The 13,106-nt window shown below is 37.1% G+C and overlaps 1 protein-coding gene across 1 annotated transcript; it reads left to right on the top strand.

Moving 5' to 3' along the window:
• The first annotated feature begins 771 nt into the window (after positions 1–771).
• On the top strand, positions 772–2,593 carry LOC125196571 (UDP-glucuronate 4-epimerase 1-like). Its single transcript, XM_048095140.2, has 2 exons — positions 772–1,513; positions 1,592–2,593. Exons 1-2 carry the CDS (start codon positions 1,002–1,004, stop codon positions 2,349–2,351), a joined length of 1,272 nt encoding a protein of 423 aa, XP_047951097.1. The 5' UTR covers positions 772–1,001; the 3' UTR covers positions 2,352–2,593.
• The last annotated feature ends 10,513 nt before the right edge of the window (positions 2,594–13,106 follow it).

The raw sequence follows: 13,106 nt of genomic DNA, 5'->3' as shown, positions 1-13,106 counted from the left end.
CGATTTAATAATAAAATGTGATTGAAGCTAGTTAGTAGAATGTATGATCTACTTACCATTTATGGTAAAAGTGACATATGACAAAGGTGACTCTTATCGTGGGACGGAGTGAGTATATGATAATAATGAATTAATTTTATTATACTATACCGATGTTTTATTAAAATTTGATACGTAATAAAAGATAATATTTAATACTCTCTGCGTCCATGATTTAAAGAACTCTTTTGTCATTTTGGGTTGTACACGATTTATAGAATCATTTACTTTATTCCGTTTTTAGTATGCGGATTTCATATTCCACCAACTTTTTTGGAGAGGATCTCCTTCACCACTTTCCCTACTTCATTCCTAATCCACACTCACAACTTAATAAAATAATCCTATCACCACTTTAAGATTATTTTATTAAGTTGTGAGGGGTGGATTAGAAATGGAGTAGGAAAAGTGGAGTAGGAGATCTCTTCCACAACTTTTTACACTCAATATAAAACTAATACTTTAAATGGGTCTTACCTTCAACTAACTTCCTCCCTTCCTTTTATTTACAAAATCAAATAATTTCTTAAAAAAAAAAAAAAAAGTCATTATATGTCGCAAGGAGGGAGTAATTTATTGTGCATTAACAAATTAGAATTTATTAGCATGATGAAAAGTAAACCGTACAAATACGAAGCTACCAAATCCATCAAACCTCACAATTGATCTGTCTCTCCAAAATGGGCAAATCCCCAGTGTCCACTCAAAACAGTTTCCACCCTGTTCACGCGTATTCATTTGTGGTCTCCCACTATATATTCCCCTCTCCTCCCCCTTTCCTCCTTAGCAGATGTAACCCAATCTCTCTGCATCTGTTTCCGGATTTGGATCTCTCCTTCTCTCTCAATCATTTCCTCCCTCATTCCATTCGCAGAGAGAGAAGAGACCTCCAATCCAAATCCAAATATCTAATACAATACAGATCCAACCTTGTTTCTGATTGACCAAATAATACGACAGCAATGCCGTCCATGTCCGCGGAGGAGCTCTTCCTCCCCTCCACCCCGGGCAAATTCAAAGACAAATCCCACCGCCATTTCCACCGCTGCTCCTCCTCCACCAGCACCTTATTCCTGTGGGCCCTCTTCCTCCTCGCCCTCACCGCCGCCTACCTCACCTTCCAGCCCTCCGCCACCAGCTACTTCACCACCGGCCCCCACTGGGAGAGCCGCGTCCGCTCCTCCGCCCAGATCCACCGCCCCAACGGCTTCTCCGTCCTCGTCACCGGCGCCGCCGGCTTCGTCGGCTCCCACGTCTCCCTCGCCCTCAAGAAACGCGGCGACGGCGTCGTCGGCCTCGACAACTTCAACCACTACTACGACCCCGCCCTCAAATCCGCCCGCAAAGACCTCCTCTCCTCCCACCACATCTTCATCGTCGACGGCGACATCAACAACGCCAAATTACTCGCCAAGCTCTTCGACATCGCCAAGTTCACCCACGTCATGCACCTCGCCGCCCAGGCCGGCGTCAGGTACTCTTGAACCAAATCTACCTTGTTTGTCATACATATATCTCGGGCACATAACCGTAACCCTGTAATCTGAATCAGGTACGCCATGGAGAATCCCCACTCGTACATCCACAGCAACATCGCCGGCCTCGTCACGCTTCTAGAAGCTTCCAAGTCCGCGAACCCCCAGCCCTCCGTCGTGTGGGCCAGCTCCAGCTCCGTCTACGGCCTCAACGAGAAAGCCCCCTTCTCCGAATCCGACCGCACCGACAAACCCGCCTCCCTCTACGCGGCCACAAAAAAGGCCGGAGAGGAAATCACACACACATACAACCACATCTACGGCCTCTCAATAACCGGCCTACGCTTCTTCACGGTCTACGGCCCGTGGGGGCGCCCCGACATGGCCTACTTCTCCTTCACCCGCGACATCCTCCAAGGCAAACCGATCACGGTATACCGAGGGAAGAACCACGCTGATCTGGCAAGAGACTTCACCTACATCGACGACGTCGTGAAGGGGTGCATCGGATCGTTGGACACGGCGAAGAAGAGCACCGGGTCAGGGGGGAAGAAGCGGGGGCCGGCGCAGTTTAGGATCTTCAACCTCGGCAACACTTCCCCCGTGACGGTGCCGATGATGGTGGGGATATTGGAGAAGCATTTGAAGATAAAAGCGAAGAAGAATGTGCTCGACATGCCTGGAAACGGCGACGTTCCCTTCACGCACGCGAATATAAGCTACGCGCACAAGGAGTTCGGGTACAACCCCACGACCGATTTGCAAACGGGTCTGAAGAAGTTCGTGAAATGGTATTTATCGTATTATGGTTACAATCACGGAAATTCTGTCAACTGATTTTTTTTTTAAGGAATTTTTTTCCTTTTTTTTTGATAAACGGAATGAACGAGAGAAAAACATGGGAAATGGGCAAAAGGAAGGTAAATACATTCTTTTCTTATCTTCTTCTTTTTGAGGAATTGTGTATGTGTTTTCTTTTTATGTAAAAACCTCATGTGGTTTTCATCAAGCTAAGTTTGTCGGCATCGCTGTTATTTTTAAATTGCAGCATTTTGAGTGGAAAAGAATGTTAATGTGTAGTTGCTGTCGATGTTTTTAGGACCTTCTACGTAGGGAAAATTAGCTTTTGTTTGGTGAAGTAAATGAGAGCTAAGTAGAAGAGAAAAAAAAGAGAACAATCGAAAAAAATATGAAATGACACTAGTTTAGGTATATATGGGAAAATTAAACTAGTAGTACTCCCCCTCCCCTTCTCATCTAGCAGTCCTCATTTAGTATTTTTTGGTATCTCTCTTTAGGAGTTCCAGTTGGAATACACTACAAAAAATAATGAGTTTCACATTTCATTAATTTTTTTTCATTCTCATTTTATTAGGATCCACATTCTATTACTTTTTTTAATCAATTTTCCTTTACACATAATTTGTGTCGAACTCAAATGATACTATTAAAGTGAGACGTGGAGAGTAATTAATAGTGTTTTTAAAAAAAAATTAAATTTAAGGAGTATGTCCTTTCATAAGTGAGAACTTTTTTTATGAGACATGAGAAAATGATGTTTAAAGAGTAAATAAAAAGAAAAGAATAAAGCAAGAGTTATTCCCTCCGTTTTGGATAATTCGTCTCATTTTGATCGGTCAGGGGTTTTAATAAATGTAATAAAAAGTGAGTTGAAAAAGTTAGTGGAATGTGGGTCCTACTTTTATATATTAGTTTTATAATAAAATGTGAGTTGAAATGAGTTAGTGAAGCATGTGGTCCACGTCCAAAAATGATAAAAGTGAAATGAGACAAATTATGTAGAATAGACTGAAATAGAAAAATGAGACGAATTATCATAGAATGAGGGAGTATAAAATAGAAGCTGAAGAAAATTAAGTAGTAGTAGTACTTAATTATGTTATTCTATCATTTTGCTAAAAGAAATTATTCACTTTATATCCCATGTTCAAAAAGAAATATGGAAGAAAGGAGTGTTAATTAAGCGCATGAATTACAATTATTGGTCACTTTAAATAAAAATGGATTAGTTTGAACTTTTTTGATGGATTTTGATGTGTTGCTCCTTTGATTTTGATATGAACAGTTAACATAACGGGTGATACATTTCACATGGCCAGCAGATTTGGAAATGATTAATTGTTAAATTATAGTAGTACTTTAATATTAACACATGTGCATATATATAGTTTATTTAGATTATAGTATACGGTAAGTTTTTACGTCAAAATTGAGGGGCCCTTACATGAATTTCAAATAGGATAAATGTAAAATGCTTCAATCATATTTTAATTCATAATTGTCATTAAGAATTTAAGATAGTATTAGGATGAGCATTCTGGTTGATAATACAGTAGTACATAAATTAAAGTGTAAAGGTCAAAACTGGTCCTGAATATATGCCCATTTTATAATTTTGGTCATATACTTTATCTTTTGAATTTTTGCATCCTAAATATTTCAACTCGGATCATAATTGGCCTACACTAACAATTTTGTCAATTTTCAAACGGTTTTAACCCGATTTTGATGGATTTAACAGTTCCATTCAGGTTAAAACCGTTTAAAAATCGGTTAGAATTGGGTTAAAACTGTTTAAAAATTGATGAAATTGTTAGTTAGTGTAGGACCAATTGTGATCCAAGTTGAAATATTCATGATGCAAAAATTTAAAAAAAATTTATAAGACCAAAATCATAAAATAGACATATATTCAAAATCAATTTTAAAATAATATTTTTTAAAATTGGACACAGAAATATAAACATACCCTACATATTTACGAGGGATGCATATTGCAAGAAGCAAAAATGAAATCTAGTTGAATGTGGTGAACCATTAAATTCATTTTACTAAAATTATTATTCCCTCCGTCCCACTTTAGGAGTCCCGGTTAAGATAAATTAATAAAAAATACCTACAAAGTGTTAAAAATGGGTCCCAACATCCCCTATAAGTAATAAAAAAGGGTTAAAAGTGGGTCTCAACATCCACTAAAACATTTATTTATTGGACACTCAACTAAAAATGGGTCCCAACATCCACTACAATATTTATTTATTACACACTAAACACTTTTTTCTTAAAATATATGCCCGACTTAACCGGACTGCTAAAGCGGGACGGAGGGAGTATTTGAGAGATAGAGAGGGATAGTACGGAATAAAATAATTAATAGAGGGAGGGGTACAATCAACAGTAAAATGCGTGGGACAGGGTGCATGAATTGCGGCTAAAGAGAGCCATAGGCCCACCACCACGTGACACTTCTCTCCAGCCAGACACGGACACTTGTGTTTGTCTGTATATGCCGACACTTGCTAGGTGGGCTTCAAGCCTTCAACAAAGTACTCCATTGCTTGATGATTCCTAGCCATTTATGCTAAATTTAAATTTATTTAATAAAAATATTATATTACTCTCTTCATTTCCTATAATTTATTATCATTTAATTTAGTACGTATTTTAAGAAATGTAATAAAAAATAGATTAAAAGAGTTGATGGAATGTGGATTCTATTATTATATATTAATTTTATAATAAAATATGAATGAGAATGAGTTAATGGAATATGAGGTCTTCTACTAAAAATGGTAAAAGTGAAAGATGATAAATTTTTAGGGACGGACGGAAAAGGAAATATGTGACAAATTTTCAAGGACGGAAGGAGGGAGTACATATTATTTTATTTCAACCAGTTATAAATCTTAAATTTAAGAAATAGTTATTTATTTCCTGTGTCCCATTATAAATAAAGTATTTTATTTTGAGAGTTATTTTATGAGGAGAAAATAAAGTAAGAGAAAATAATATAGAAGAAAGTCACTATATATATTATTCTTTTACTTATTTTACTTTCTGTTCACTCTAACTATTTATTATCGTTGTCGCAAAACAACGGTCAAACAGAAATGTCCCACTTATAATGGGACGGCGGAATTACAATTTATACTCATAAAATTGAATTTTCTAATCACAAACAGATTAAATTGGTAAACTGACCCTCTAAGTAACGGACGGGTAGAGTACTAAGTATAATTATTTTAATATGATACTTAATCAGTCACACACACACACACATATATAGTAGTAGTCCCTAAATATTGAGATTACACGTCAATAGTACTTGAACTTTAAAAATTTTCTGATAGATCTCTGGAAAAAAATGAAATCTATGTGATAATTTTTTAGTATTCATCCCAAATTACCACTAAAAATGCCCCAAAAGCATAAATGATATTTTTGGACTTTCATAAAAATGGGAAACATTAATACTTGGTATGATATTTTCTCTATCTTTCTCTAATATTTGATATGATATTTTCTTATAGTTTGTGTGTCTAAAATGATATTTTTCACATCATTTGTTCAATTGTTTTATGTCAAATGCTCTTTCTTTCTCTTTCACTTCAACTTTTATAAAATAAAATGTACTATGAAATTATTAATAGCGTCTCCACCGGCGGACGTCCCGGTCGCCCCTCGCCGACGTCCGACCGGACGTCCGCCGTAGGGAGCGGGATGTCCGCCCACGCCCGTCCCGAGTGCCCCTCCCGTGGGCTCGCCCCTCGTTTGCACGTCCGACCGGACGTCCGCCACAGTGGCGAAGGTCGGACGTCCGAGATTTGTAATTTTTTTTTATTTTATAAACTCTATAAATAGGGCTCCCCCAACTTCATTTCATTCACACCACTTGTGTTGACAATTTTCTCTCTCTAAATCTACAAATTTCATTTCTACTACAATGGAGTACAATAAGAATCCCCCCACCACGAGCGGCGGAAACACACCCCCAATTCCCACCGGAACAGAGGGAAACTTTGCGGGGATGAATCCCCAATTTGCGGGGATGACTCCCCAGATGGCGGGGATGAATCCCCAAATGGCGGGGATAGGGGGGATGAATCCCCAAATGTTCTACAATATGTTCCAGTTGACGAGTCAGATGGGTGGGATGATGACCGGGGCAGCGGGGATGGGCGGTACGGGTGGGATGATGCCAGGGGCAGCGGGGTTTGGCGGTATGCCGTCAAATATGGCGGGGGTGGGTGGGATGATGCCCAGAGCAGTGAGGATGGGCGGTACGCCGCCAAATATGGCGGTGGGTGGGTCGATGCAGCACAGGAGCCCGAGGACGCCTAGGGAATCTGTCTATCGCCCATATATAAATTTGTTGGCCGACGATTCCCCTAGTACTGTTCCGGAGACTCAGTACGCCGGCATCGAGACTTTCTCTTTTGAGAAGCTGGGAGCGGAGTTGGGGCTATCGCCGATCCGTGAGACTCCCGATGAGGCGGAGCCTGCTGCAAGGAGCAGGAGCAGAGGCAAGGGCAAGACCAGGGGCGGGGGTAAAGTGCCGAGCTCTTCCTCGAACACGGGGGCGATCTGGACCGTGTAGGAAAATGCCGCGCTTGCGAAGGCCTGGGTCGGTGTAGTAGAGGATTCCTATGTCGGGCCGAACTAGTATGTCGACCGATTGTGGCATCGCATTAGTGAGGCCTACCGCGTCTGCAAACCGTCTGGGGCGAAGGCTCGCACTTCCGAGCAATGCCGGAAACAGTGGCTTCGGTTGAGGCCTAAGCTCAGTCGTTTTGTCGCCCTCTACCACAACAACATGCGCATGGCAACCAGCGGCATGTTTGAGGATGATGTCCGGAGACGAGCCTTGGCCCAGTACCCCGACAAAGAATAGAAGTTCAAAGAGTTTGACCAATGGGAGGCCTTTCTCGTGGTCAAGGACTCGCAAAAGTTTGCTGTGGGTGTCGACTCGGGTTGGAAGCGGATGAAGATCAACTCTTCCGGTGAGTACAGCAGCAGTGCTGGTTCGCACGAGCTCCCCGAAGCCGAGGAAGTGGCCCCGCTACCACGAACAGACTCTCGCCGTCGTCGTCGCCCGATGGGGCAAAAGGCTGCACAACGGATGGTGAGGGGAGGCGGCAGCGGCAGCGGGTCCTACGAGGTCGAATCGGACGCCCCAAAAGACCCAGGTAACGACCGTCTCGCCCGCACGCAGCTAACGAAGACCCTGATGCAGAGCACGAGTAAGTGATATAACACCCGCGATCCTGTGTACAAAAGGCTGTGCAAGGATGTGGTCTATCAATGTCGGCGCGATTTAGGAATGCCACCCATTGATGATTATGGCGTCGAGATTGAGGGCGGGCACGTCGGAGGCGGCAGCGGTACGGGCGACGGGGACGAGGACGAGGAGGAGTGAGAACCGAGGGTATTATGTAATTTTATTTAAATTATGTAATTTTTTTTAATTAAGTAATTTTTTTAATGAAGTTTTTGAATTTTCCCGTATTCCGTGTCGATATTTTAATTTCGTAAATTATAAACCGTAAATTGAATAATTGCGGGAAGTTCTAGTGGGAAGTCCTAGTGCAGTGGGAAGGGCTAGTGATGTGGCAGTGGAATGGGAGGGGCTAGTGATGACGTGACAGACAATTTTGTGGGAAGTCCTAGTGGGAGGGGCTAGTGGAGGGGCGCCACCGGAGACGCTCTAAGTATACTCCTTCCGTCCATAAAAATATGAATATTTGAAATGACACTGGAGTTAGTGCACAATTTGGTAAGGTAAGAGGAGATGAAAATGATAGTTAAAGTAGTTTTAACAAATAGTGGGACCCAAATTATTATTAGTGTTTAATGAGTTGTAACAGTCGGTCATTACAACTCATAGAATAGAGAAAAGTGTAGTAGGATATACTCCCTCCGTTCCATAGTAATAGAGTCATTTTGCCATTTTGGTACGTTCCATAGTAATAGAGCCATTTCCCTATTTAGTAAATGTCAACACATTTTTCCATGCTTACTTTACTCTCTCTTACTTTTTTATCTCTTCATCTCTCTACCTTTTTCATTTTCCACTTTATTCTCCCTTTATTTAACTCACCTAACACAATTTTTCTTAATCTCAATGCCGAAAAGAAATGCTTCCGTCACTATGAAACGAAGAGAGTAACAAGTAACTTTTGGCAATTCCCACAACTTAAATCAAATCAGGGCCTAAAATATGCAAATCAATCAATCTACCTTAGCACGATTAAATTTTCATCCCCTCATTGTCTTCTCAATACCCTAAATAATTGCAAGAAACTTTAACAATAGACTAAGATTAAAACATACTCCCTCCGTCCGCAAATAGGAGTCCCGTTTTTTCATTTTAGTCCGTCCGCGAATAGGAGTCCCGGTTCACTTTTACCATAAATGGTAATAAGGTCTCACTTTCCACTAACTCATTTCACTCACATTTTATTTAAAACTAATATATACAAGTGGGACCCCTATTCCACTAACTTTTTTCCACCCACTTTTCTTAACATTTTTTAAAACCCGTGCCACCCACAAATGGGACTCCTAATGACGGACGGAGGGAGTAACAATTAAGCTAAAAAACTACACAATTCATACGTCTCACGATTCATGAATATGAACAATGCGTATCAACAGCTAAGCTAAAGGGGTATTCATATTTCATCCACATAATAAATCAAGCTTATTCAAGTACACCCAACAATAATTAATTCTCATAAATTCATGACTCATAAATTCACCATGAATAAATTATACACCGTCCATCCCACAAAAATATGCACTCGTTTCTTTTTAGTTAGTTCCACAAGAATACGCAATTTCTAACTTTGGAAAGTCTTTTCTCTCTAATGAGGTGGGACACATTCTCCACTAACAATACTTTAATTACTTTTTCTCTCTAACTATCTCTTATTTTACCAATTTTAAATTAAAATCCATGTCGAACCCAAAGTATATATTCTTTGGGGACGAAAGGAGAAATTAAATCATCCCCCATCAAACTCCTATTAACAATAAATATACCAACAACAAAGTCATTCAATAAAAGAATTCAAGATCCAATGCTCAGAAATTACAAGAAGAACATATTTTTTGTTGGTTAACAGTTGAGCACAAGAATAATTAATAGACTACAAAAAATTTGAATAGATGATTTGAATTTGAAGTGTGACCGTGTGAATTATTTAGAGAAAAACAAAAATTTAAAGAGATGCGAAATAGTAGATGCTAGGATTTGGAGGAAAAAGAATGAAAGAAGGAAAGATGAAGCATACTCACAAACTTAAATACTCCATATTTGTTTAAATTTTCCACTAGTGACAAAATTCAGCCACATTTCATTTTTTATTACATGATATATGTTTAACACTAAAAATAATAGTGATGTGATTACAAAATCAAATAACTATTTAAGTTCGTAATATTATATGTCGTAATATTATATGTCAGACTCCTAATGGCAGACGGAGGGAGTATCATATATGCAGTGGCGGAGCCAGGATTTTAATTCTGGGGGGCCCAAATTACTATATTAAAATTTGTGTAGTATTTTTTTGTCAACGACACGGAAATAGCTCTGACATAAGTAATAGAGTGTTGCGCGCTAGAGATAGATAATGACACCGGCGGACCTACATACAATGGGGGAGGGGCTTTAGCCCCTAATGAATTCAAATTTTTAACTTTTTCCTACTATAAAGTTCTAAAATTTATTCATATTTTGTGCATATTATTATATAAAAGCCCCTATTAATAATCCAAACTACATACAAATTTATTTTTAAGGTAAATTTTGAAAATTTAGCCCCTACTCACATTCATTTTTGCGTCCGCCACTGGATAATGAGATAAATAATTAAAGGATGAGTAATAGAAAATTTAGAGATACGGTAACAACATCGACCATCGAAAAAGTTAAAAAATAATATTTTTATAATAAAGATCATTGTACTATTGAAACTAGTTTTACCAATAATATATAGCAGTATTAGTACTTATATATTTTCAAAATTAAAGAATTACTTTCTTCTATTCTATATTTTTTTTTATAATTGTAAGTAAAATTATTTATACAAAATTAATAGCTAATAAGTTTATACTCTCTACGTCTCTCTGTAACGGAGTCGTATTCCTTTTTGGGTTGTCCAACTGTAGCTGAGTCATTTCTTTTTTTGGCAAAAAGTACTTTACTCTCTCTTCATCTCTCAATCTTTTTTTCTTTTCTACTATATTCTCCTTTTACTTAACTCATTTAAAACGATTTTTCTTAAATTTCATGCCGAAAAGTAATACCTCTACTACAGAGAGATGGAGGGAGTACATATAAAATTAACATGAAAAAGTGTTTACAACATAAAATAAATTTATAAGATTATATAAAATTGGTAGAGAAATTTAAGTCCAAAAGAGGCATAAAAAATACTCAAAATCATATTGCTAGAAGAGAGAATCGAACCCAGCCCAATTCTATTAATGACAGAAATAAAAGCCAACTGCACTACTTCATGATTTGTAATTTTGGCGTACATATTGCATATATAGGTATAACTGAAATGGCTGGGGGGCCCAAGGGCCCCCTTGGGCCCACCATGGCTCCGCCAGTGCATATATGTAACCTTTTCTTTCCATAGCATCTTCCTCGCTGATTCATGAAAATTCTTTTTTTTGTTCGTAATAGATATATGTGAATTGATTATATACTCCCTCCGTTTCACTATAGTTGAGTCATTTTTCTATTTCGGAAATTCATAGTTGAGTCATTCCATGGACTTGGCATACCAAGGTGGAAATATTATGTGGTATGTCCTTCCACTAATATATTGACAAATGGATATTTAGAGGCCCCCACTTCCGGAGATTACCTATTCATGCTCTAACGGAATAAAATTTCTCAAATGGAAATTATAAATTATCCCATAAATACTATACATGGCCATATATACATCATGCATAATATATAGATTTTGACTTAAATCTCCCACTATATCTTTTACATCAACAGAAAAATTATTGCTGCAATTGTAAATTAACTATTTCATTATTTACGTATAATATATACTCCATATAAAAACATAATAAAGTGTAATCACGTTTCACGTGACTATTTCTTTTTTATTGATAGCATTGAACACAATAAATTATGATTATATAGTTTAATAGTAATTTATATTACTTGTGGATATTAATCACGATTTGTGTTAAAATGACAACCCCTCTTAAAGTAACACTGTGACACAATGTATACATCAATATTATAAATGCTACACAACAATATTACAAACACTACACAACAATCTATAGATTGTTGTATAGTGTGTCAGATATTGCTGGACAAAAAAAATTGCTGGATAAAGACCAACAAATTGCTTGCCGTCTTTTTCAATTTTTTTTTAATTTTTTTTGCCACGTGGCAGCTAATTATTCGTCCACGTGTACAAATGATTGACTAGGAATGGTAGTATGGTGTTATTTTAAGGGATGGTGACACCCATGCCCCTATTAATCACTACTATATAATGTTCTTATGCTATATTAAAATATAATGTCGGTAGCTAATAATAACAAGATGATAAAAAAATAGTTAATTATATTAATTTTCATTGATAGACCACAAAAATTGTAAAAACAAAATACAGGAAATTATTGTAATGGTATTCAGAAATTAAATTTTAGAAAAAACAACCATAGTCAAAGTGATCACCTTGAAGAAATTATGTAAAATTCCATATGAACTCATACAATTAAAATATTACACAATTTATTATTAGATTTAAATTAAAAATTCACATTCTTATTTTTATGCTATTAAAATATGCATTATGTCGAGTAGAAAATATCGATCATAAAACAAAACAATAAAACTTTAGCAAACTAAACATGTAGATTTTAAAATTATATTATAAAAGAACAATTATAAAACAATGAAAACATAGCTAAAAGAACAGTTGATTAAGAATACTAAATTTTAGTTGATCAGGATGACTAATTTTTAGTTCATCTGAGTATACATAGTTATGTAATGAAGTTTAAAAGAATATTAAAATAAATAAATATATAGTGGGTAGTAAGAATAGATATTAAAGAACACGTGTATGTATGCATAACAAAAAAAATGGCATACCTTCGAAATCTATTGATTGTAATGAAGAATTCTTTTAATTTATTTGAAGATGATGGGAGATAAATCATAGAAAGATTGTGTATATATTATGCATGAGTGTATTTATGGGATAATATATAATTTTCATATGAGAAATTTTATTCCGTTAGAGTGTGAATAGGTGATCTCCAAGCTGGAAGTGGGGCCCTCTAAATATCCATTTGTCAATATATTAGTGGTAGAACACACCACATAATATTTCCACCTTTGTATGTCAAGTCCAAGGAATTTTTTCTCTTATTTTATTCACTTTATACTTTATTCTCTTTATTTTTTCCTCTCTCTTACTTGTTTATCTATTTATTTAACACACCCAACATCCCTTTCTTAGACTCCGTGTCCAAAAGTTCCGACTCAACTATGGTGAAATGGACGGAGTACTAAAGAAGGTTTTGCAATTTAATATACATCCGGCCATCCGGGCATAATACACATTCTGGTTTTGATTCTGTTTAGCAAAAAAACACTAACGATGTTAAAGTAATTTTTTTTTGGTAAAGGATGTTAAAGTAATTTAATAGAATGTACTTAGCTTTTTGTATATATAAAATTAAAAACCTTTTGTATGGAGTATACTAATTTAAAATATTGGGAAAATATTTCTTTTATGTGTT

The sequence above is a fragment of the Salvia hispanica genome, chromosome 4 (assembly GCF_029641045.1).
Source record: "Salvia hispanica isolate PSC_SH4W2 chromosome 4, Shi_PSC_v1, whole genome shotgun sequence".
Lineage (NCBI taxonomy): Eukaryota > Viridiplantae > Streptophyta > Magnoliopsida > Lamiales > Lamiaceae > Salvia > Salvia hispanica.
This window is presented reverse-complemented; position numbering and strand designations above follow the sequence as displayed.